Source organism: Anguilla rostrata, chromosome 14 (genome assembly GCF_018555375.3).
Source record: "Anguilla rostrata isolate EN2019 chromosome 14, ASM1855537v3, whole genome shotgun sequence".
Lineage (NCBI taxonomy): Eukaryota > Metazoa > Chordata > Actinopteri > Anguilliformes > Anguillidae > Anguilla > Anguilla rostrata.
The window spans coordinates 8,258,446-8,279,822 of NC_057946.1; the positions used below are offsets into that span (position 1 = coordinate 8,258,446).

The 21,377-nt window shown below is 41.4% G+C and overlaps 1 protein-coding gene across 3 annotated transcripts in view; it reads left to right on the forward strand.

The window, feature by feature from the left end:
- The first annotated feature begins 7,365 nt into the window (after positions 1 to 7,365).
- LOC135240137 (ceramide transfer protein) overlaps positions 7,366 to 21,377 on the forward strand; it is a 41,488-nt gene continuing 27,476 nt past the window's right edge. For 2 of the 3 annotated variants that reach the window (XM_064309440.1, XM_064309441.1), the window contains exons 1-2: positions 7,369 to 8,020; positions 9,253 to 9,387. In XM_064309440.1, the coding sequence (XP_064165510.1) occupies positions 7,922 to 8,020; positions 9,253 to 9,387 (234 nt within the window). In that variant the 5' untranslated portion in view covers positions 7,369 to 7,921. Of the gene's footprint in view, positions 8,021 to 9,252; positions 9,388 to 21,377 lie in introns of all 3 variants that reach the window. The other variant, XM_064309442.1, reaches the window with a different exon arrangement.

Consider the following 21,377-nt stretch of genomic DNA (forward strand, 5'->3'; position numbering starts at 1 on the left):
TGCACATATTTGCAAACCTGTGCTGGTGAGACTTTCCAAATGTTCCCAAAGTCTAATTTCCTTTCATTTTTCTCCTTCAGTTCCTCAGTTGGGTCTCCATAACAAATAGGCTCATCATTTTAAATAGTATGAAACTATTAAATGAAAACAGTTAAACTGTTAAACTATAAGACACAAAAACAAACAATTCTACAAGGGTTATGGAAGTAAATGGAATCACCCTGAGATTAAGAATGGCTTACCAGTCAAAACTCTTATATTCACTTATAATACAACTTGAGAAGAGACAGGATATTAGTGTTGGTAAAGAGTGCTAACATGTGCTACTGGGCCTGGGTGTTGCAGACTGCTGGGATGCTGCCATTGCAGAATTGAAATCATTTTATCAGCTAAATTTCTACAGCAAACAACAAAACAAATAAGTTGTAGCAGATGTTTAGAAAACATAATTATTGCATGAGAGACAAAGTAAATAATACTGCCCTAGATGTGAGAGTTTGGTGAACCAATAATTAATGACTAATCAAAAATATAATATTGTTGCAGAGCCTGTAAAATAAGCAGGCCAGAGTACAGCACACAATTAATTGTTTTCTTTCGTCCAGATGTTGGAGTAAATGCAAAAAAAAAAAAGTTTTCTAGATTTGGAAACCCTGGAAATATGACAAGGGAATGGGGGCATTTTTAAGTTTTTCAATGCTTCCCTTTCAGCCCTGTCAACTCAATCATAAACCAGTGATGCCAATTCACTTGTTCTGGATATGCGCTACATCTGCACTTTCCCTGATTCCCAAGACCCAGTACAGCAGCCAGCAGCCATCATGGTGATGGTACATATGTACAGACACAGCTGTATTCACACTGAACTTATAAAAAAGACAGTCACTCACAGAAAATTAAAACACAAAATTCAGTACACTCACTAAAAAACCTCCCATGTACAAACCCATGTAGCAGTCATACAATGCAGCAGGCACAAATGCAAAAATTCATATAAACAGATGAATCTTTAGATGCCATGACTCATAATTTGCTTTGAATTACACAGAGCATTCCAAAAGGAAATTAAGAGAACAAAAGCCTAAGCCTTCACCCTTTGTCATAATATTTAATCTGAATCACATAAGCAAATCATATTGCTTCACAAGTCTACAGTATATTGCACAGTTTTATACAATAAGCATATTTATACAATTGTACCATGTACTGCACAGCAATGTACTGTAGAAGCGGCCAGAAGACATTTACAGCTTGTGATGTGTGTCAGCTTGCATGGATCATAGTACCAAACTGTACTAGAGTTCAGACAGAGGAGACAGGATGAAATGGAGCAACAGTTTTACTTATTTTAGATAAGTGGAGTGTATCATACGTGTAGTATGTTGCGTTACACATTGGAAGCTTATAATCAGAGCTAAAAATAATTAAAATAACAGTAAGGGCAGAGACGGTGCTTGCTATGTCAAAATAAAAAGACCAAATGCATATAACTGCTTCATTAAATATTGCTGGTGTGCAAGGTGCATATTATGTCAAGTATTATAAAAATTATTATGTAGACAGTAATCTTATGAAATAAAGGATTATATAATTACATTCAGCCTATCGTAAGGTTTAATCTCTTTTAATTTGAGGATTGAAGGAGGGAAGTAATTATTTTCTAAATACATTTAGAACACAACTTTAAAGGCATAGGAACACATTTGCTTAGTATTGTACCCCATACATCCTGATTGCACTATGACAGTTACAGAAAGAAACTGAGAGCGTACCAACTGCATCTGCATGGGGAAACTGTGTCGACGGAGTTTAAAGCACCATACATGTGAAGCCAGTACTATACAGGTGTGGAGTTTTTAATACAGTCCAAGAAACTCAAAAGAGTTAGAACTTCCATTCATTAATGTGAGAGACTCACTTTCTCTGGGAAACAGCTGTGTCAACCCTCTACAGCTATTACTATTAGACCCGTGTGTGTGTGTGTGTGTGTGTGTGTGTGTGTGTGTGTGTGTGTGTGTGTGTGTGTGTGTGTGTGTGTGTGTTTGTGTGTGCGTGTATGTATGTGTGCATGGGTGTCAGGGAATTCCTGTATATGTGAGCATGTCTGCATGTACTAGAGCAGAGGTTTTCAGATTCTATCCTGGGGGCCCACTGTGCATGCTGGTTTTCATTCATACCATAATTGCAGCCTCTGAATAGTAATTAGATGCTAATTGTTCTTAATATGACACTTAATGCTAAGTGAACGAAGATTTACTCTCTCATAGGTTACATTATTTCAGCAATATCTATGTATGCCATGAAAAATAAACATTCCACATTCACAGGCGAAGTAAACAAAACATTGATAGCTTTGCTGAAAAGATGTTCCATCAGGAATTCAGTCCTCAAAAGGCCACATAAACAACTGAATATGCATATACCTCACCCCTTGCAGAACAAGTAATGATGGAGCTTTTCAGCATGGAGTGCTGCTTCAGCAAAGCTATCAACTCAGTAATTATGAAAAGCTACTGGCATAGAGCGTGTTTGGTTTATATTTTAACAGTGAATGACACGAGGCAGAGTTAAGGGCAACTTCATAACGCATTCCTGAAGCTCACATGACATCCACCTCCAATGTGCAATGCTGTTCTCTGTGTATTCATGTTGGGAGATGTCCAGTTTCATCCAGCACTGGCAAACAGTGGGGACATGTACACACTGTCCTGCCCTCTGTGCTGTCCTCATTAGGAGAAAGTTTATTACACTGTGATGAAAACCAACTCTACAGATCTAAGAAGAGAGTGCTATTTTAGAATTAATATATCTGCCTCATATTACAGTCAGTGAGGAAGTGAGATGTTTCTGTGGAAACTTAGTGAAAAATACAATTATATGTGTGTTGTAAGAAACCCCTCAGATACACCAAACAGCACGTCGAGGTCACCAGCAGCAAGAAACCAGTGCCTCTGGAATGGGATTAATTTAATGTTATCTCAGTTATCTGACTTCAAAAATAATGTTTTAACCGCTCATGTGCTAACAGTTATGCATAGACGGAGGACACTGCTGTCCGCCAGTAGTGTGGCATCACACAAATTGCAAACTAGTTTGGTAGATGCAGCCATGTCTTGTGTAGCCAGCAAAGATGTGCAGTTGTAAGAGTCAAAGAGGAATGCCAGGTTAAAATTAATGCAGTTTATTGTTAAGTTTGTCTAGTAATAATGACAGTATACAATGGTGCAAAATGTGAGAGGTGAAATGGCTCTATGCGTAAATGACTTATACGCGCAGGAGACCGTGCTGACGAGTCTCCCAAAAACACTGCACAACGATAAAAGCAAAACACCAAGTCATCAGATAAGACACAATCGCGACACAATCATCGCTTGGTAAAATCCTTCTTACATTACATCGTTATGAAATGTTTGGTTCCGTTTAAAATTTATACCGCTAGTTCCGCGATAGGAGATGAAAAACGTAATTGCGAAAATAACGTTATTTACCTTAGGTAAACATTGGATCGTGTGGTCCCCCCTCGTGGTCGTGTAGCCCCCCCAGTGTTTGTGGCCCTAAACAACCGCATAGACCGTTTATGCCACGGGCATAAAGATCAAGATCTTTAGTCAACACCCCAGCACTAAAGACATCAACTTGTTCCCCATGACATTGCATTATGGAGAACCTGAAGTTCACATAATGCTGATCCAATCAGGTGTTTTGCAACTGATCACTGTCTCTTCATCACAGTAAACAGTCTGTTTTACTTTGAGGGTTTGATAAAAAGCAGACTTCTGCAAACTGCCATACAGTGTTCTAAAGCAAAGGTGGTTAAACAAGGGAGAGCAGTGAGGACATGTAAAACTGGTATGTCTACACCATCTCACAGTGTCTCAATGTGGGAAGCATTTGTAAACATACATACCTATTTGCTGACCAGAATAGACACGCCATGAACAAACATCACAATACACTCAACTAGCTTTCAAAATTTATGTATGTTTTGTAGGTAGACCTGCCAAAAATATTAACTGTTTACAATATAGCACAGTAAGCACAATATGAACACAACGCTATTTCTGGGATAAGGTGGCTTAAGAGGGTAAATAATCCCTCTAAATATGAAAAACACCTCATTAAGAAAAAGTAACTGTTAAAATTCTGAGATTGAAATTCTACAAGGAACAAAAGCCAGCATACACCGGGGTGCCCCAGGACCCAGTTTGGGATCCACTGTGTTAGCACATCATAGCGCCCACATAGTATGACCCTTATATACCCGAGCACCTGCATACTGTAGCATGACCCTAGCAACACCTTAGCACCCTAATAGTAAGACCCTAGCACACCAAATCACACCCTAGCCCACCCACACAGAGACCTAAGCACAGGCTAACACACCCTAGCAGACCATTGCAACCACATAAAACCCGAGTAACACTGCAGCACAACCCTAGCATCCACAGAGTAAAGACTCTCACCCTAGCACTGCTAAGTATCAACATAGTAAGAACTTAGCACTCCTAAGCACCTACATGGTAAGGCCCATGCTAGGGTCTTACTATGTGGGTGCTAGAGTGTGCTAGGGTCAAAACAAATTGGTCTTGTCTGCTTGAACAGCAGCAGTGGTCACTCATAAATGAGTACATCTAAAGAGACTGTTCTCAGCATATTACTGCCCATTTATCCCACTACCTTTATGTCTCTCTTCATGACTCCAGTCTGCTGTCTGTTCCGATGGGTCTCCTCATTAGTCATCACTCCGTAGGCTGTCCATATGTGACCACTATTATATAGACATTGCTCATAGTCAATAGGAACCACTTGGAAAGGTCTCTCGGCTTCTGCATACTACTACAGGGCCTTTCCTGTAAGCTGCACTCCAACAGTTTGTCCTTCTGCTTGGGACAGTACCTAATCAGTACTGCAGTCCAGAGGACATGTGCACCCAATGACCTGTGCTGTCTCCTCTCTGTGCTTCAGATAGATCTAATGCTCTCCAGCTGAAGGGGTCAGAACCCCTCTGACCAGTCCTTCCTCTTAGGGGATAGATGCTAATAGTGGAGTTAATGAAACTGCATGTCTCATGAACCATGCACGGTAACCTGGTATATTTAGAGTGGTGTAAGATATGATACTGCCTGTCAAAACGAGAAAACGAATTGAATGAAGCTGGCAGTAGATGTAACTAAAATAACAAGTACTACATTATCTTTTGTCCATGGGAAGACTAAAAACATGGTTCAGAAAGGTTTCCACCCAGTGCTGAAAGTCCAAACTGTGGCATTATTTTTTTTTCAGTTGAAATATGCACAGGGTTCCAGAAACAGTGGTAATCTTATTGAATAAAAAGAAGAGGAGTACATTGTTTCGTTAACAGGGGACTTGTGGTTTCTTATAGTCTTATGATCACACAGACTGTGGAACTCATGACTGACTGGTGGGGTAGGTCGTGCCCATGAGAAAACAAACCACAGTCTAAAAGGAAGTGGATCAATTCTGAGATCTAGGCCTTACCAGGCAAGCACGAGCTCAGATCAGGATGTAAGCTGCTGCGGAAATCTCTGCGTATGCAATCTGAGGATTAATATTAAGAAAAAGGCAGCATAAGCATGGACAAACTGACTGTCCATGTGACTGGCTGAAGGGATCAACAGTCTGAAAAACCTATTAAACTTGTAAGGACATTGAGTGACGAACTGAACAGGGGAAACCTGGACTTTGAGGAAATGACGTGTCCAGGTCGTTGATGATGAGTAAAAACATGTTGACGGCTAGGGTTCGGGTTAGGGTTAGGTACTATATATGTTTGCTTGTGGCTGTGCTTTCTGCAGTGGCAGCTCTGTGATGACAACAGTTGTCGGATGCTGGAACTATTTCTGGATGCCTCAATTCATCAACTGCTCTTCTCCTGATGGAACTTCAAAGCCTGTGAAAAAAACCCTGCCACTGCTGTCCTTTTTTCCCTCCTTTTTTTAATTACAGGAGCGTGCAGCCTCACAAATTTCCATATGGCTGTGCTGCTGTTTGGTTTTCATACATAAAAACAATGATAGCCAAAACAGTGGCATAGGTTCACAGAGCAGATCACCAAAGACAGGTAATGAAAAGACTACCCCAGATGTGGACAAATTTACTGTAATAAATGTACTGAACCATCAGTTAGCCTTGAAATTAATTAACCATGAACTTGAAACTCTTGTGGCTGTTTTACCTCAGGTTCTTTAAAGAAATAATGCAGGCTACCCTTTGAATACACAGGAGGGAAAGATACCTACCATGATTTAAAAATTTTTTTTTTTTTTTTTTTGCAATGTCCTCTATTATGGTGGAAATGGCAGTGAATGCATGGAGAAAGTATCCCTCCTCTCCATGCGTAATCATGGGTGACATTCACGGTTCCTCTGGTAAACACCACTTACACTTCCACTGAGATAATTTTCAAATGGAGTTAAGATTACAACTACACTACAAACTTCAGGTACCTTTTAAAATGACATATGTTGGCAACTCCTTCACATGTACTGTAGCTTCTGTAAGCCCCCTCCCCCCACCCTCAAAAAAAAAAAAAAAAAAAAAAACATAGCATAAGCAATCCTGTCATTTGATATGGCTTTCACTGAAATTTTCTTCCAGGGCTGTGGAAGGACCATTGGGCAGTATCCAGTGAAATGGTATTGGCGATATTTCATTGCACTTTGCACTTCCAGTCTAAATGTGTGGTTTACCATTCGAGCTACAAGATATATGTATTTTGATATTGTGACTGCCACCCTCAATCCCCCAACACACACACATGCGCGCACACACACTGCGCGCCGATCACACACACACATGCGTACACACACTGCGCGCCGACCACACACGCGCGCGCGCACACACACACACACACACACATAACAGCAACAACATATCACACCACTCATTTTCAAGCATCTTATTGCTGCATTTCAATGAACCCATATGGTGTGGATGGTATATCATGTACCACTTCTGCAATACGCAATTGTATACTACAAGGGAAAAAACATTCATTATAGCCTACTTCCAGTAGTGATGCATACATTTCAAAATTAGCATTTATACCTCGTACAAATGTTTGGTGTCTGCTCCTTTAGGAATAGCTCCATACTCCACTCCATTATATATATATATATATATATATATATATATATATATATTCCTAGTTTTCTGCATTTCTGGCGCAAAATGAAAATGAACCGATCACCGCAGCAGCTGTAAACTGTTCTCTGGTTGATAACAGTGCAATTCAGCCACAGAGTCAGCCATGCTCGGAAAACAGTCGATGTAGGTGGGACTTACCACCTCTCTGGGAAGGTTCTCGTGACGTACTGAAGGAGCCAGCGCCCCTCAACTACCAGTGACACGCGCTACACACACTCACAAGCTCTTCAGACGTCAGGGAAGATGGCGGTTGTTTAGGTTAGTCAGCCTGTGCTTCGGTATCGAGCAGCTGAATGAACTAGACGCTCGAGAATAACAGTGGGTTCCATACTTTAATTTTTCTAACCAGCACTAGCCACCAAACGTTATATTTTTCTAGGAAAAATAATGGGATATGTGTTGTTTTCATCTTACGAAGTTGTCCTATTGATTACTGCCACATTGCAATCGTTTTGCCGCTTTTGAAGCAACCAAAGGGGGCGGGTTTTGATCGTTAGCTTGCTATCTTCAAAGGTGGCTAGCTGGCTACTTTTTCTTTTGGCGTTGCCAGTCAGGTGCATTTTAATGCAGTCAACATTTATTCAGTATCTTGTTATTGCTAGCTGATTACTGATTACATTTTCCCGTTGGCGAACTGTCAGTATGAATTTTAGAAGCTAGCTACCTTGCGAATAACAACCGCATTCCCCGTCTGTTATTTTTCTTTTTTTATTTTCTTTTTTTTTCGTTTTTGGCGAGGGTGGTTATCTAACAAATGTCGGATAATCAGAGCTGGAATTCTTCAGGATCCGAGGAGGATTTGGAAACTGAGTCCGGACAGCCTGTTGTTGAGCTCGGTGGAGTCCTCAGTAAGGTAACTTAACGTTAACGTGAAATCATGGGTGGGGGAGGCACTCCTTTTGCCTTTAGGATACGGCTCCGTTTGAGCTCGTTGATATGCGAGACTGCCAGGCATGTTATGCTGTCACTGTCAGTTTAACTATTACTACTGGCTATGTAACTAAGCTAAATGCTGACATGCCGAGCTAGCTCGTTGATCCGCATACATTACGCAGCTAGTTAGCTAAAGCCCGTCAGATAAGTACCGCTAACTTAGTTTCGTGATTCCAAATATTAGTGTTTTAGTCTATAAGTTAGACCTAGTTATCGATAGCCACCGTTCAATATCGCTGGCTAGGTTGGTCAATTCGAATGCGTTAAATATATGGTTAACGGTAATGTTAGCTAAGGCAATATACTACTAGCTCTAGCACACGAAGTTGCTTGTATTTCAGGGTTGTCACGTGTAGTAACATATGAACAAGCTAACGTTGTGCTAGTGAAAGTCTCAACAACGCCCAGACATCCAAATTCGCAAGTACAGCGACCTATAACTAGCTAGATGGGCAGTGTTAGCTAACTAGTTAGCCAACAATTAGCAGACGTTAGGGATATAATCTATCAACGCTACATCGTTATTTGCAGTAAAAGATAATATTTTCGGGTAAATTAGCCTATTGCCTGGTCATCTCATTTCTCGCCTAATCACATTAGCGTTCTTCAGGTCAGCTTTCGAGCTAACGTTAGCCAGCTAGAAACTTCTGTGTGATTCATTCCTAATACTAGGCTCGTAGCAAGCGAGCTGCGCAATAATCAGCAGCTTCTGTCTAACGTTAGTTTGCTAGATAAAGCCATCTTGATATTTTCTCCGTCATCATAGCCACGCGCAAGGTGTGCGCAAGGTATAGCCACAACGACAGATGGATATCACCAATGTCCCAATACCATCACTAATTTCAGTGTGTTTTCTATGTGTCAATTTGTCAAAATTACAATCGCATACAGACGCATTGGAATAGCTGTAGCTAGTTTAGTTACGTTTTTAATTCATTTTGACTCTGCACAGAACTGTAACGCTTAATATTTTATAATCGCTGGCTACCTAAATTAATCCATCCCACCACGTTCTGACTTGAGGCAATGTCAACCATGGGCACATCGAATATGATTGTACTAATTCTGGGGATCTTTCTCTAGAAAAATAAAATAAACGTAGACTCGCCAAGACAGACCGTCTTCATTGTTTTGTTTGTGCTTATACTGCAGTGGACCAATTACATCCATGGATGGCAGGACCGCTGGGTCGTGTTGAAGAACAACACTTTAAGCTACTATAAATCCCAGGATGAAAGAGAATACGGCTGCAGGGGATCCCTATGTCTCAGCAAGGCTGTTATCACGGTAAGGGCGTGCGTGGAACATAGGCATATCACACTTTTTATGATAAATGTTTTGTCAAACTTAAATATCTGCGCCATTTTGTTGCCTGCTTTATTGGTTACTGTGTATTTCGTAGTTGTGCTATTTATTTGTTTACAACTGGTTATTAGTCATTTAACTTACAAAAACGTCTATGTCCAGATTGTGATGGGATAGCTTGTGCTTACTTTAAGCATACACTATTTATCTTCTAAAATGAACTGGCCTCAAGTTCTCCTCTTCTGCATTTAGCCAAGTTGCGTTCTTTTCATGCTCCACTTTGTTCGCCTTCCCTGAACAAATTCCTTCCTGATAACCTTACCTCATTCACACCCCATTGATTAAAAGCTGAGCCACGTGGGTCAACTGAGGTTTCTAAAGGTAACACTATAACAGATGTTCCACATGGAATCTGTATCTGCTGAAAGTGATTAAACTGTGAGTGTTAACTTGTCAAATGACTTGAGGTATTTTCAGCACGGACTTTGGCAGTTTAGTGTCACTGGTCAAAGTGGGCATAGAGGGGAAAGCTAAGGTTACACTCACTGACAAACCCGTGAAGGTACATTTCTGAGGTTCAGGGTCAATTTTCTTGTGTTTTTTAAAATATTTTTGAAAGTGTATAAAGTTGAAAGTGCTTTCTGACTTGCTTCAAAACATTGAAATAAAATACATTTTATACATGCTATAGGTCAGGCTTTAGATTTGTTTCTCTGTTAAGAACAGTCCATATGAAAACATATTTGCATGAGCATGACCTGTTCAGTTATTTCCTTGCCACATTCCTGAAAAGAAATAAATGCCTTATTGTTCCTTGATTATGTGAGATTGTATCAGCTCAAGTCTACATTTACCCAGCTCCTGGTTTTGTACACATTAACCTCTTGTGCAGATTTCAGGCACCATGGGTACACAGTAGTGAGAGAGCCAAAGTAAGCTCTAATAGTGTACCAATTGCTTTGACATAGTTGCATGTCTAAGATTATGTAATTTAACAAAATGAATCCCGTAGCTTGGTGCTTCTTAAACCAGCAATTTGCCCAAGTTGTTAATAGTGGGGAATGATAATTGGCCTCATAGCTGCATTTTCACACTTTTTGATCTTTTAAATGTTCACACATCTGCAAATTTGTGTGGTCACTTTACTGTGCTCATCAATGGCTGAATTGTTAGTGTCTGTACAATTCTTAGGGTTTCAAGTAACCCACATAGAGCATGCAACCACTCCTGTAAGTATATTATATGCATTTTGAAGTTTCTGTTGCTTTTGTTTGAAAATGTATGAACTTAAAACGGCATTCCATGTTCATGATACAATCAGTCTGAACAGTCTATATGAAAATTAAGGTTGGGTTTTCTGAAATTAAATCTGCACTGCAGAGTGGAACCATTTGTTTGCACAGTGCAAGCTGCACAGCCACATTCAGAACAGGGAAAAAAAAGAAACAATAATGTATGTTCTTATGCCCTTGGACACAACATGATTAAAATACCTCAGAATCTGATTAAACCACAAACTGTTTGTCTCAGTTCCCGTAAAAAAGGCACCAGGAATGGCCTGCAGCCTGGAAGCAAACAACAACAATGTTGTCAGTCATTATTGTGCTGAAGGGCTGCATTGAATTGGTTCAGAATGCAACTTAAGACACTCAGTGGATGAGCAGGCATCTGCTAATAGCATAAGTAATCACCACTGAGCTGAAATGAAGGATTAATTTGTCTATTTTGTCCATTGGGATGTTTTAGGACACAAACTGTAGGAAGTAGCTAAACGTGCTTGAGAAGGTAGGCTAAAGTGAAATTCAGAGGCCCACAGCATGCAGTTTACAGAGGGGTGAAATTGGGCCTGAAATTTTAATCTTGTCCTGTTAGCGTCTTAAGCCGATGTTTCTTTCATAATCCTGTGAAAGTAAATACCCTCAAAGCTGGGGACAGATTTTTGAAAGTCACAAGAATTTATGTAGGCTAGGTTTAGCCAAGTTATAGTTGTCGTCTCCTTACCAGCTCAGACATGTAGGCTTTTCTGGTTTTGGAATATTTCTGTGCACTGAATGTCCTTCATTTATTAACGTATTGGAATACCATTTCTGAATACAAGTAATGCTCATGAAAGTAGAGTTGCTTGAAAGTAATTTTAGATTTACGGTAAATATATGACCCATTGTACACAGAGTCCAAAATTAATTTTTGGCTCACCTGCCAAAAATCTTACGGTAAACGTAAAATTTATCAGGCAGAATTTTTTCATTAGTATGCTATTTCATGTTTATATTAAATTTTAAAGAGACTATTATAAAGGAAGAAGATCAGATTTGCAGCGTTGCCTTTGAACTTTCTTGCCCTTTGAGCAATTAACATTCTGTTAACTATTTTTGGTGCAAAAGAATTTAAGGCTTTTGGAGCTTCAAAACAAACAATGTGTCTTAAACACATGCACACACACGGCCTGTGTCAGGAAAATCATCTGACGGGAACTAATCTGCATTACGCAAAATTAACGTGTTTCTGCAGAGAAATCACCCTCTTCTGTGCCCATACACCTCATCCTTAGACACGTCTGTGGTAGCATCTCTGTTCTCAAGACCCTACTTTGAAACATCTCAGCGTTTCCCCTGCATTGATTAATCTGGCACAATATCAGCACGGCCACCATGAAATAAATAGACGGGCAATAATGGGGTTTATTTAGGAGAGGCGTTTTTGGAGATGTCATTACAGATGAGCAACCACAGAAATCCACTGCTTCGACTGGTCAGCAAAAGGGAACTTTTTTCTTAAACTTTTTGATCATCATTTGAGATAATCTCCCCCTCCCTGGTCCGCCATCGCAATCTCCACCTTCCTACTTTGAAATCACTGTCTCTCTCAATCTGATATGCTATTGTAATGGCATCTTTCGCAAAACTGTCATCTTCAGTTTTTTCTTTTTCACTTTCTTTATTTTTTTCTTTTTGGAGGCCTACCTCCTTCCATGTGTCGCCACATGTGCAAGACCAGACACAAAAAATAAAGCAAGTTCTTCACATAACAAGAGAGACTGCACTATAGAAAAGAGAGAAACAGCACTGCCATGAAGTGTGTTATAACTGCCAGTGGGTACAGTGGCCAGTGAGGGCCATATCATCATCATTCCTGTGTTGTCTAGTGTTTTAAGCAAAACATTAAGTTACGGGTTCAGAAAAAGTTACCGGCCAGCTGAAGACCATTTTTACCTTCGTTTGGCACTTGGTGGGTGTCAATTTCAGACCCTGCTTGTATGTATGGAATTGATAGCAGGACATGCTAGTTTTCCTTTCTGACTGAGTGGTTAGCTGCCCTATTTCAGCAGTCTGTATGCCTCTTGCATGTGGTATGCATGTCTAAGAGGAGTGTTTCATGGCTTTTTGCTGTAATGTTAGTTCTAATGCCACCTGGCAATTATGAGCCCTGAGCATCAATCAGTTCAGAAATTTCAAAGTTTATGAACTATCTACTTATCTTTACAAATGTACTGAATAATTGCTGTGAAAAATGGTAGCTATACGTTACATGGCAAGGTTGATATTGAAATTTCTTTTAACATCAGTTGTCTTCAAACAGTGGTGATTTTTTTTCATGCATTCACAGGCCACACATTGCGGAACTAGGCTAAGTATTTAGATTCAGTGGTTCAGTCTTCTTCCGAATGAGAGGTCTGTATTGGGCTTCTATCTGAAAGGAGCAATTTTTCTGAGTCTTGCAGCGATCAATGGAATTTGATGAAGGGGGATTTTTTTTAAGCCACTGAGTCTCTGGCAAAACCATTGGATTTGCAAGTTTATCTTCTGTTAGATAATAAGAAAATTTATCCGATTATTTAATATGTTAGATATCACCATTTGACACTTGTGATTCACAGCAGTTTTTATATTTATTTGAATTGGCCTCCTCAAATTGCAAACATGCAGCTGGTTTCATTTGGTCAGAACCTCAGTTTACTCTACAGAATCACTCATGAGCTGTGTTTGGGGTGAAAAGCACACCATTTCCTATCCAGCTTTCCTGCACTTAACCAATTTTTTTTTTGTATTAACTTGAGAACATTGTTAAAATGTCATTTCACTTTGACGTTTTCTACTGGAGTGCACTGCATTCCCCAGTCAGTGATACTTGATGTAACGTTTGCAGTAATTTTTAAAATGGGGAAACTGACAATATTCAGGAAATGCTTGTCATCCTGACAGTGTAAGTTGATATTGAAGAACCAGAAGAAATTAGTCTATGCTGAACGTGTGACCAGTAATGACAGTCAGGTCTGAACAGGCCCGGGGTCTGTCTTTCCTGTGGGAGTCTTATAGGAAGCCACTGATGAGACGCTTTACACAGAACACAGTCCGCATAGTATACGACCAAAGACCTATCGATTAAAAGCCTCGAATCCCCGTTATGTTTTATCTGCCTTGCTTATTGGAAAAATAATAATCTGTCGCAGTGGGTGTGGTTAGAAATATTACAGTCAGCTTCAGTTCAAAAGCCTTGTAAACTACAGAAGTATTCCTAATAGGTATGTTTAGTTAAGGATTAGTGTTGTCATGGTTGTTAATTATGCTTTGTACACTTAGGGGTTTCCCTGTAGATGTAGATTAGCTACATTTCTGAACTATCTGTCCATATTGAATTGCTGCCCTTATTGAGCTATTGAAATAAGTAGCACTCAATGCACTCTATCGCTGTCTGATGGTAAGCTTAATTAAGGCTTCACTGAAACTCACAAGTGGTAATGATAATCATATACCTTTGATTTCTAGCTATAATGGTTGATTATTTTTACCACTCCGCTTAATGTGGATGTGATTTAATGTGACCTGTTTAACATTCAAGTAGCGTAAGAATTGGGTATGACGTGGAAATATGATCAGTTTCCTGAACAGTTGTACAAGTGTAATTCTTGAAGAAGCTCAAAGTTGTCTTGGGGATCAGTCTGCTTCTGTGAATATTCACTACAGAGCTCTGTAATTCTTTCTTTACAGGGTTTTCAACTTTGTTGTTTAAATTAATTTGCTTATATATTTCAGTTTGGTGATTAAAAAAAAAAAAAAAATGTTATTCACTGATGCATGTGGCGGCCTGTTTATCATTAGCTGCAACTTCCTGCAACACATTTCTTGTGTGTTGTGGGCCTGTAGAAGCCTGACCTTTGCAGGGGGACTTGGAGATGGGTTAGGCAAACATTGCATGTGTGAATGAAGGCTCTTGGCAGGCTCCTATAAGTCACATAGGGGTCAGTAGTCAAACGTAGTGTTCCGGATAGCCCATCTGTGGAAAATAGTAATAAGCTCCATGCTCAAAAGGCTTTGTTGTATTTTGTGAGATTGCATTCTGTTTGTGTACAGATTTTTATGTTCGTTTTTTTTTTTTTTTTTTTGTCGAATCTAAAAAAAAAAAAAAGAATGTCAGCAATTCATAAATTTAGAGGGTTTCTTTTCCAGAACGGGCATTTCGATTCGACACAAGGGCATTGAAAAATGCCAGTGCACATTATCACTGCTGCTGATTGCTGTTCCTCAGGGGTCAGGCAGCTCCACAGAAGCATTTGTTTATTGACGTTGTGAATATTTGATAAAGGCAAGGCTGTTTGAAGTGTTACTGTCGATGGGGGTCAGCCGCATTCAAAGGCCAATTATGCTCTGTAGCCCCTTTTCTGTTTTTGTTTTCATCCTGTTTTTTGAAAAGTAGGCTAACGCTTGGGATTTTGTATTACTAATGCACTGTAGATACTCTATGACTAAGGGCCCTATGACTAAGGGTCCTTGTAGCTGTGTGGAGCACAAGAATAGAATGCAGGCCTAATGTCATCAGGTTTCAAAATGTAATCAGTGCCTTCAAATTTAAACTCGTTGATGTATACAGTCAAGAAGTTTAATTTTGTGTCCAATCTTAATTTCACACTCAGCACAGCATATTTTGATTCAGTGTAAGAATATTGCTATAATGTGTTTTCAGCAAAAAATTAAGTGGCCTGTAAGGTAATAAAAAAAAAAGGTAGTGGTAAATGGATTCCTACAAGAAAATAGCACACGCTCAGATATTTCATTTTCCAACCTGTCAAAGTATTTTTAATGCTTGTAGCCTTTTCCGTAAACAGCCGCGCTGCCGTGCCCATTTAACATTGCTGTTTGTGCTTGGTATTTTAGCATTTTATCCCTAGGGATGAGTTGGCTGCATGCCTTCACTGACTCCTCGTACTCCCCAAGGCCTGGTACGTTGCTACTGTACACGGGACCAGTGGAAATACTGCTGTCACTGTGTGAGGCCTCCAGTTTAAGTTTGAGTGATTTTTTTGCCATCAGATTCAGTTCCAGCCTTCGGTTATATATATATATATATACACACTCACCGGCCACTTCATTAGGTGACATGAGTGGCACCCGGTGTGGTCTTCTGCTGCTGTAGCCCATCTGCTTCAAGGTTTGACGTGGTGTGTGTTCAGAGATGCTCTTCTGCATACCTCGGTCGTAACGAGTGGTTATTTGAGTTACTGTTGCCTTTCTATCAGCTCGAACCAGTCTGGCCATTCTCCTCTGACCTCTGTCAAGTCAAACAAGTCATTTTCGCCCAGAGAACTGCCGCTCGCTGGATATTTTCTCTTTTTCGGACCATTCTCTGTAAACCCTAGAGATGGTTGTGTGTGAAAATCCCAGTAGATCAGCAGTTTCTGAAATACTCAAACCAGCCCGTCTGGCACCAACAACCATGCTGCGTTCAAAGTCTCTTAAATCACCTTTCTTCCCCATTCTGATGCTTGGTTTGAACTTCAGCAGATCGTCTTGACCATGTCTACATGCCTAAATGCATTGAGTTGCTGCCACGTGATTGGCTGATTAGATATTTGCGTTAACGGGTGCAGTTTGCAGTTGAACGGGCGTTCCTAATGAAGTGTCCGGTAAGTGTATATATACAGTATAATACATAAATACCTTGTCTGTAGATAAGTGATTGAGATATAAGGGTAAAATTGTGAAGACCACAGATATCAAAATCTGGTCATGAAACCTGAAAACGTCTTGTTCATTTAATTACATTTATTTGGTATGGTGGAGTAGCAAAGTTTTTTTTAATTTTTTTTATTTTCTAAAAAGTATTCTTTGAAATCCAGAGCTGATTATTTATTGTGATTTATATAGGCTGTTCACTGCTCGGTGAGAATTGGATATGATATTAAAAGTAGCTCTCTATATTTTTAATGAAAAATAGAAACTGACATCGTTGGCGGTGTCAGCAAAATATACAGCAAAAATAACAAATGTCACTCTGCTGTTCCCATACTTTTTGAGGGCCCTGTAGTACACTGATTGGACAAAGGATCATGTTTGTGGACATTTGGAGGACAACAGTGTTATTAAAGATGTATCTATACCATGCAGAAAGCATAAGTTCTTGTACGTTTTTATTCATTTATTTATGTGCTTGTTTGATGTCAACATACAACTCTTGATGTTTTCTTTTGATGAGGTACTGTGAGCAGTGGGCTTCATTTGGAAAATCCTGGCTCCATATCTAGTCTAATTCTATTTCCAGAATGCTTGGACACTTACACATCGCAAGCTGAGAGGAAGGGAAGGAAAGAGGTCAGATAGGAGATACGTGACGTGTAGAGCAGGGCATGTGCTTTTCCGTACATCCTCACTACTTCCTGTGGGCAGTGTCCGAGAGAGGAAGTGCACCAGGGAATCTGGTTAGTCATTAATGACACGGGTTCTCTTCTTAGTTCCTCTTCCACAACGCCCACATGCGCAAACGGCAGCCGAAAGCAAGCCGGTCACCGGGTAACCTTATCCAGGATCACCTCGTTCCGTCTGAGGAGACATAATGAAATATGTTCCCTTTCAGTGATTACAGGCAGATCAGATTGTTTCAGGCGCTGTGATATCGTGTTTCAGAACAACCCTGCAACATTATTATATACACTTCGAATTTCTAATTTTGACACGCAACAGTAATGCCCTGTTTCACACCACACCCAAAAATCGGGGAACTCGCCACAGACACGGCTGCTTCTGTAAAATGGTGAAACGCATGCGCGTGTAAATATGGTGAAATAGAAGCTGATTGGACTTTTGTCTCATATTCACCTTTCGGTCTCAAATCCAAATGCCTTAACTATACAGCAAAAATAACAAATGTCACTCTGCTGTTCCCATACTTTTTGAGGGCCCTGTAGTACACTGATTGGACAAAGGATCATGTTTAGGATGGTATTTTCTGTAATAAGCTTGAAGACGTCTAGCAGCATGGCTTCACTACTGCTGGCAGTGAATCTCTTTGCAGCAAGTGAAGTGTGGCTGAAGTGTGACCAGAACTTGTTAATTTCCCTTCGGTCGTGATGGTGAAAGTGAAATAAATGCTCTTCGCTGCCTTCCGGAGTGTTTATTTGTTGTTCTCAGCAAGTGCAGAGTGAGTGTTCAGGCCCTGTGTCAGCCTAGCACGTTTTGCACTCTTTGAGAAGTGGCGAGTAAAGAACAGTTTGGTAGTTATTCTCCCAAGAATGGCCAGTGCTGATTTGGGAGTTGATGTGTCGATTTGCTTCTCCGTTTTGGATGTTGTGCGATTGAGTTACCTTGTTTGAAACGGAACGGGGTCAGGAGTCGTGCATCGCCGCGTGGATTGCGACTTGACACGTACGCCCAGGGCGGGGGGGCCCCTTCAGAGCCCACTGGGAGGGAGCGGCGTCTTGGGAAAGACATGAAAGCGCGCTGCTCTTTCAAGTCAGGCCTCTCCAAATATTATACAAAGTGTCACAAGCCCAGAACACAAGACGAGAGCTGGCAAACCCTTCCCGATGACTTCACTAATACAATGGAGCTTTTGTCACGGCAGTTTTGAGCATTCAGGCTCCGTGTTTCTGGAGCCTTATTCGGGTGCTTCCCTCTGTCCATAGCGCAGCTTTAACCGGGGCTGCTCAACCCTGGTCCTGGAGATCTGCCGTCCTGTCGGTTTCACTCCAACCCTAACAAAGCACCTCTCATATAACACCCGGAGATCTTGTTGAGCTGTGTGTATAGCTGCTTGGCACACCTCATTAATAAAATGAGGTGTGCCGAATTGTGCTTCAGTGGAAATCTACAGGACGGTAGGTCTTCAGGAACAGGGTTGGGCTGGCCTCGCTTTAACTTTGGGGTTTCAGCGGTTAAAACAAGCCCATTTGTCTCGGCCTTGTGCTGTGATTATTGGCGATGCAATGTCCTGATATGCTGACCCAGCATACATGCACTGGAGGCGATGCATTCTCTACGCTGCCGATGCTGTACATCACGTGAAAATGACACGCTCAAAAGTAACATAGTCGTAGTCATGTGAATCTTAATTTATTATTGTTTTTTTTTTTTTTTTTAATTGATCATTTTTCAGCCAAACTCACCAGTAAATATATACAGAGCGTTGGTACCTGTCTAAGCACATTCTACCTTCTTAATAAAGTAAGCGAGATTAGATCATTTGTTCTACAAATCATATTTGTTGCAGATGTTTGTGCTCATCTACTTCTTCTTCCCTGAAGTATGCAGTTTGCATTTGTGCTGACATTTAAATCTGCTTGGTGTCAGCACTGAATTTCCATATTGTGCATCCTTAGATTTCTTCCTGGTCTATTTCTGGGCATTATACCCCTTAAATTAGTAATATTTGTTAGGATTAATGCATTAATTACGTTTTAGTAGTCATTGCAATGGCTGTATTTGTTCATATCACAGTTGGTGTATGTTTTTTTAAATTATTTTTTTGTTTAGAAGTGTGAGTAATCAGTTCGGATTAATTGAGGCTGCTGCCTAATGAAGAGCCAGATACTAGCGAAAATGTTATAAAATAACCATTAATGGTAGCCTACATTTACGCTAGCACATTCACTCATGCTGCTGCATGATTCTCTGCTCAAGGACTGAGGTGGACAACTGCCTAGATCTATCAAAGCCAGAGCAGTGTTCAGCCTGTGGGGTATCACTGATATCACTGCGATTAAGAGTCAAGCCCCCGCGTCGGCACAGACCAACAGTGCATCGGGCTGAAGGTGTATTGTACGACGTGTCAGACGTGTCGTAGCCATTTGGTCCTCTTCACTGTAACCTGAGGCAGTTTAGGCCTTCGCCCGTTTTAAATCCGGACCGGCTCTGCTCTCTCAATCAGTCTCTCTGGCGGCCATTTCTTTTAACGGTCCGAGCTGCGTCCAGCCCCCCCCCGCTGCTTATTTAATCTCTGTTCCCAGTACCTCAGTGACCCCGTCTGACTCCCTCGTGGCCACAGTTAGTTTTTCCACGGGGTGGAATGTCCTAGAGAAGGGACGACAGAGCTCGCCGCATGTTGATCCTCGCCCAATATAACCCCAGCGCCGAAAAAATTCAAAACAGACCGATTCTTAGGAAACGAAAGCGGTCTTGCCCCCAGAGCACTCGTTCCATATTCACGTTCACATTTTTTTTTTAAAAAAGAACCGTGCATAAATCTGACTCCAGTGAAAAATAAAAATCACGGATTCTGAATTTTATCTACACTATTCTTGCAGTAATGTCCTTTTTTTGGTCTCAACCATTTCATGGTTCAGAATGATGAATACTTGCACAAAAAGCATGCGATCGGAGCATTTGCTGCAGCTCGCTGTTGGTCTCAAAGGGGCCTCCTTGTGTTTGTTTACTCAGCATAACCAAGATCCCATCAAGTCACACAGCCCCGCAGCTAAACCGCCGGTCCACTGCACATTCCCACAAGCGCTCTTTCTACAGAGACCGTCGATTCTTCCCGAGCGAAGGGAGAGGGGGGCTTGCTTCACAACAAGCACCTGATTCTCAACATGTCTGTCCACCTGAATGTCTCTGTTTATGTAAGATAAGACCTGTGGGTTTGCCGGGCGCACAGGTGTTGTCACATTTGCCCTGAAGTTCGTTAGCGTCTTTCTCCGGTTCGTTTAAAAGCACGCTACGTTAGCGTAGCGTTAGCGGTCTCCTGATCGGCCGCGCACAAAAGCGCCATTGTGTCCGCGGAGCTGCAGCAGCCGCTGTCAAACATTTTCTTTCCCCGGCAGGAATGCAAACGTGATCCTCTGTTTATGATTTAGGAAAAGGAATGCTCCCCGGGGGGTGGGGGGGCGGGGAGCCAGGCAGGAAGCTCGACCCTGGAGGGGATGTTGGGGCAGGGGAGGGGGAGGTCTGTGGAACTCTCAGGCTCAGGTACAGACCAGCAGATAAGGCTCAGGAAGTGGAGTTCTGCTGGTCTGCGCTGCATCCTTCAGCAGTCAGATTGCGGTGTTATCTCCGCTTTATCCTGCGGTCGGATTGGGCGGGGGGGTCGGATGGAAGTGTGACCGCCACCAAAAACCTCGGGCTGGGAGCTGCAGCCCTCAAACATATGCCTCATACTATACATGACTCTATTTCAGGGCTAGCAGTGTTGTACAGGTAACTTTAAATGGGATGTACGTATACTGGAGAACTCTTTTGCCCAAATGACAGGTAACCCGCGGGGACTAGTAGCAGCTGGTGCTAAATGCACTCTCCTTTAATTAAACGCTCTGTGGATCTGCTGAGAAAATTGGTTTTAATCAAAGTGTTCAAATTGTTCAACCTCCCACGGCCACAATGAACCTTTTGTTTCCGTGTTGTCTTTGCGCGAAAAGGGATTGCTTGCCGGCCCTGGAACGTGTCACCTGGTCCTGAAGAATGCCGGCTGAGTTGTTAATACCGCAGGGTTTTACCCCGGATATAATTACCGGCCTTGACTGCATGCAGGGGGGCTCTGAAGCACAGAACAAACGCAGCAGTCATCGAAAGTGTCACGCGTTAGACCCGCGCTACGTGTTTAACCTCATGGTGCAAAGCTACATGGAACGGAGTTAATGTGATCACGTGTGTGTGTGTGTGCGCGCATGCATGTTTTCTTTAACAGGATACTGGGACCCGTAAAGCCTTTGGGCTGGATTTGTCTTTAGATGTGCTCGGAAACTGCATAGGGTGGCAGGAAACAGAACT